Source organism: Lingula anatina, chromosome 8, assembly GCF_051362555.1.
Source record: "Lingula anatina isolate TDL-2025a chromosome 8, LinAna3.0, whole genome shotgun sequence".
NCBI classification, from domain to species: domain Eukaryota; kingdom Metazoa; phylum Brachiopoda; class Lingulata; order Lingulida; family Lingulidae; genus Lingula; species Lingula anatina.
In genome coordinates this window covers 5419752-5424113 of record NC_141774.1, presented here as the reverse complement: position 1 = coordinate 5424113, position 4362 = coordinate 5419752, and the positions used below count along the sequence as shown (strand labels likewise).

General features: G+C 39.5%; 1 protein-coding gene across 1 annotated transcript; it reads right to left on the bottom strand.

The window, feature by feature from the left end:
• Positions 1–4018, bottom strand: LOC106160971 (beta-1,4-galactosyltransferase galt-1-like). Its single transcript, XM_086994427.1, has 3 exons — positions 3472–4018; positions 2625–2953; positions 1–779 (listed from the first exon to the last, which is right to left on the bottom strand). The coding sequence occupies exons 1-3, from the start codon at positions 3981–3983 to the stop codon at positions 151–153; spliced, it is 1470 nt and encodes a 489-aa protein (XP_086850553.1). The 5' UTR covers positions 3984–4018; the 3' UTR covers positions 1–150.
• Between the last annotated feature and the right edge of the window lie 344 nt (positions 4019–4362).

Here is a 4362-nt window from a genome sequence, read left to right as displayed (position 1 = left end):
ATTTTCCAGGACATTCATCATGTCATCGCTGCGTAACGCTTTGTTGTCCATCTTACAATGAACTCGAAGGGGTTTTGTTTACCGTCCTATGCGTTCTGAGGGTGACAAAATTAGAAACTAACCACAGCATCATTTACTGTCAGAAAAGACTCAAGTCGTACGCCTCACATACTGAACTGCCCTGTCAATGTTTTCTAGGATATTTTCGCCGAATCTAAACATCGAGGTATCTATTACGATTCTACTCCCTTTTAAGTGTTGTCTAAAGTGATGCAACGACCCTAAGCTTCTATCTACGTTAAATGTGCTTTCCGAGGCGCGTTCGATCCAGTGGATATCCATCATCCATATTTTCTCTGGTTTAACGATAGTTTTGTAACAACACCTTTTTCTGAACGAATGGACCAGACGCGAGCGTCGTGAAGTTAAAAGACAGGCAGGGCGATAACTTAACAGCCTCGTATCCATTTCTCCTTTCACCGCGGGATATGTTTCAAAAGAAGCTCGACTTATTATGAACTCTTTCTTGGCGAATGCATACCCAGCACGGTCCTGCGGAAAACCTTCTAACAAAGAATATAAGTCGTTTTGTATGCTTGGCACGATGAACTCGTCCGTATCGACGAATACGACGTATTTAAAGTCATACATGTTACGGTACAGGCAGTCCTGGATTGAGGATAGTTCGGCGTAGTAGTGCACTCCTTCTGTGGCTTCATTGCCGACCGAATTTACACGAAGTTTTGGTGGTAAGTTCCAGGGAATTATTGTCATTATACCTAAAAGGAATAGTACAGTACAGTTAATTAAACTTAAGGTCATTGAGGCCTATCAGCTCATTAATAATAATAATAATAATAATAATAATAACAATTTTAATAATAACAATAAATAAATAAATAAATAAATCAAGCTTTTTAAAATGAAACAAAATACAACAGATCACATCGTAAGAGCAGAATTAAGAGAGGAAAATATAAATACATGTACGGTCGTAAGTATGGCCATTAGTTGTACCTTATAACATCAGTACCTTGAGATTCCTTTTAAACTCCATTATAGTGTTTTTTCTTATATTAGTTTAACTCTGTGTTATGTGCGCCTCAAGGTATAAAATTTTCCGGAAGCAGTGTTCAACAGTTTAACAGGTGAAGGATGCCAATTGCATTGCACCGTCTGTGTGAATAGTGCGCTAAATGTGACTTGAGGCGCCGTTCGTAAAAGTGCGATTCATGGTTTATTGCTTGCTTAACCAGTGGTAAATTGTCATTCATGTGCACTATAAAGGGTGTCATCGAAGCTGTGATGCTCTGCTGGCTCTCAAGTTGCTACCATGGCGAAGGCGTGAGGGTCAGTGATGAAAGAAAAAAATATCTGAGGGAGATGTCCCCCGGACAGACTGTATACAGGGTTTGCAGAAATGGGGGATATCGGTTATGCTCATAAGTGCCCACCAGAAGAAAACTAGTGCCAGAGACGACAGGGGGCTTTTAGTAATGTCAAGGCTTTGGGAATTTGAATCGTGCAGCGAATTAGCTTTGCAGTGATGGCGTAATTTGCATGTTGAGATTAGCAAAATAACTGTTCTGAGAAAGCTCCATGCTACAGAAATTCACACCAGGGTTGCCAAGAAAATAAAAATTCTAATCAACTTGGTAAACTGTCGAAGAAGAGCAACACGGGCTGCAAGAAGAATTGCATGGACTGTAGGTCAGAACTGTTTTGATGAGGCTTTCCCGTTAAAAACTTGGGCTCGCACATGAGTGTAAGGAGAACATCATCCACTTCTGATATGCCCGAGCATGTACACATTTCCTCACTAGACAGTCAACTTCAATAATGCTGTGGGGGTGCATCAGTCTCTCCGAAACTGTTGGACTGGTGGCGACAAATTGAAAACTGAACCACGAGCGTTACACTGAATTTCTGGATCAGCATCTTTTATATCAGTAGAAAAACATCTTTGGGGACATCTTTGGGGGCAAAAAGTTTCCACTTCAGGATAATATCGCTTCGCTCCGCATGGCTGTACAAAAGTGGCCTTACCGACCCGAAATCTGCAGGGTGGATTGTTCTGCCTAATTACCAGACTAAATTTATACCCCGATGAAAACCTGTGGAACTAGTTTGGATCGCCCCTTTTCTACAAATTCTCTTATCCAAGTTATTTTTAGAGCCTGGGTCAACATAGCCATCAACTGATAGTTGAATATTAAAAAGCCTTTGTCTAAAGGACGGAGGCCATATTGAAATCACGTTGCTATCCTACAAAAGTTTGATACTATCAAGATAATTAACACGCAAAGCAATTGTCTGTAAACTTAATGTTAAGATACTAACTTGACATTCGCTTTTCAATGAAACACTCATTAAAGCCCTTAAGATATCCCACTGTTGTTCAACTCCAAGCAAAATGGTTCGTGCAATACATTTGTTGCCCCATTGTATTTCCATGATATGTGCTTTATAATAATGAGGCTTTAGGAGTCTTTTTCTCATATAACTTTAGGAAAGGTAAAAGAGAATTGGAATACCTGTCAGATTTCTGAAGAAGACGAAAAAAGTAAAAGAAACGAAAAAGAAATGGATAATTATTCAAAGGATGGCCAAAATTATCCCCTCACCTTGTTGAACATACGCCCGGATAACCGGATTCATCACAGGATCACCAGTGTAATTATACAAGATGAAATGCTCCGCTCCAAGTGTCCGATAAACCTCAACAAACTCTATCAACCGCATGAAGTTACTATATTCAAAAAGGGCGGTCTCTACACAAACTCCAATCTTCCGTCTCAGCTTGTTCGCATCCCAATTGCTTGGCCTACTCTTGTCGATCACTTTGAGAATGGGGACGTTGTCTGTGTGAGCAGAGTGCCGGTCTTCCACCAGAGAAACGGCCAGCGGCTTTGGTAATCCTTTCACATCGCAATGGTAAAGAGATGCAGAATATCTAAAATGAATAAATAGAATAAACTGAACAGACCTCACATTGATCCTTTTTTCACACCTTGGTTTTCGAAAACAATAAAAAAGATGAACGAACAACTTAATCGAGGAATACATTGGTAAATGTACACATCTTTATTAAGAATGTCAGAACATGAGGTCAAGCAGATATTTGGTGGATCTTGGTAGAATTCACTAGTCCTGGATCCCCCTCGCAGACGTACACACACAGCCACCTAGAATCCCGGAGTTACCTCCGTCTCTTTATTCTCCCCATACCGCAATAAAGATAAATAAACAAAACTTCAACCCCTCCCCCTTGAAAAAGAAGAAGAAGAAGAAGAAGGCCAGCACTGGCAATTTCAAAGCTGAGGTTCTTTTTTTTTTCTGAAAATTATGAACCTTTTACAGTAGGCCCTATAAGCACAGACCTTGGATCAAATTTTGATTCAAACAGGGCCTTTCCCGTGCAAAAGCAAACTCCCAGACCATCCCTTCTAAATACGTGTCATGTCAGCTTACTTTCCCCTCTTTGGATTTCGCTCAAGCTTTGCCGGTCGCACTACACTTCCATTAGTAGACAGGTCACCACTGAGTCCAGTTTTACCTGCTTCTTGGTACCAAACTCTGCAGAATTTCGGTGGTTTAGTCTCTCTGTCTACAAGTGATACAATTCGAACGTGTCCTCCCTCGCGGTCATCGTAAAATGCTGAGAAAAAGTACTGTTTTCCACCTGGTTGTTCTTTCCACGTTAATTCCTCCTTGTCGGGAAGGCCAGAGGAGAGCATTTTAGGGGCAACGGGAAGTTGCGCAGTCGTGTTTACCGGAAATACAGAGTGCCGTCTGCCATGGGGTAAAATTAAAGAAAGTGGGGGTGTATATTGTAGTGTCAGTTGTTCCCCTAACGAATACGTATGATAGGGGGGATTTATGATTTCATTTCTCCTTCCTTTGAATAATAAGTGGAACACCAGTGCCATGAAAGTCAAAACCACAAAGACATAAAAAATGGACTTATTTTGCGTAGATAACATCCTTCAAAGTGTTGGATCACTCCAAACCGTCTTCTTCTTTTACTTTATAGTTGAACTGAAAAAATATGACGTTTGTTCAATATATATATTATTAGAAATTGTAGCTGTAATTTTAGATATTTGTATTATCCAGTGATTTCATTTTTGGACTTGTGTATTTTGATTTGGTCTAGTAGTTTTCCAAGATCGATTAGCCCAATTTAACTGTATACTGCAAAGCTGGAGGAACTGACTATAATAATAATAATAATAATAATAATAATAATAATAATAACCATGTTAATAACAATGATAATAACAACAACAACACCAACACCAACAACAGCAACAACAACAATAATGATAATATATCTACTTAAATCACAAAAAAGAAAAAAAA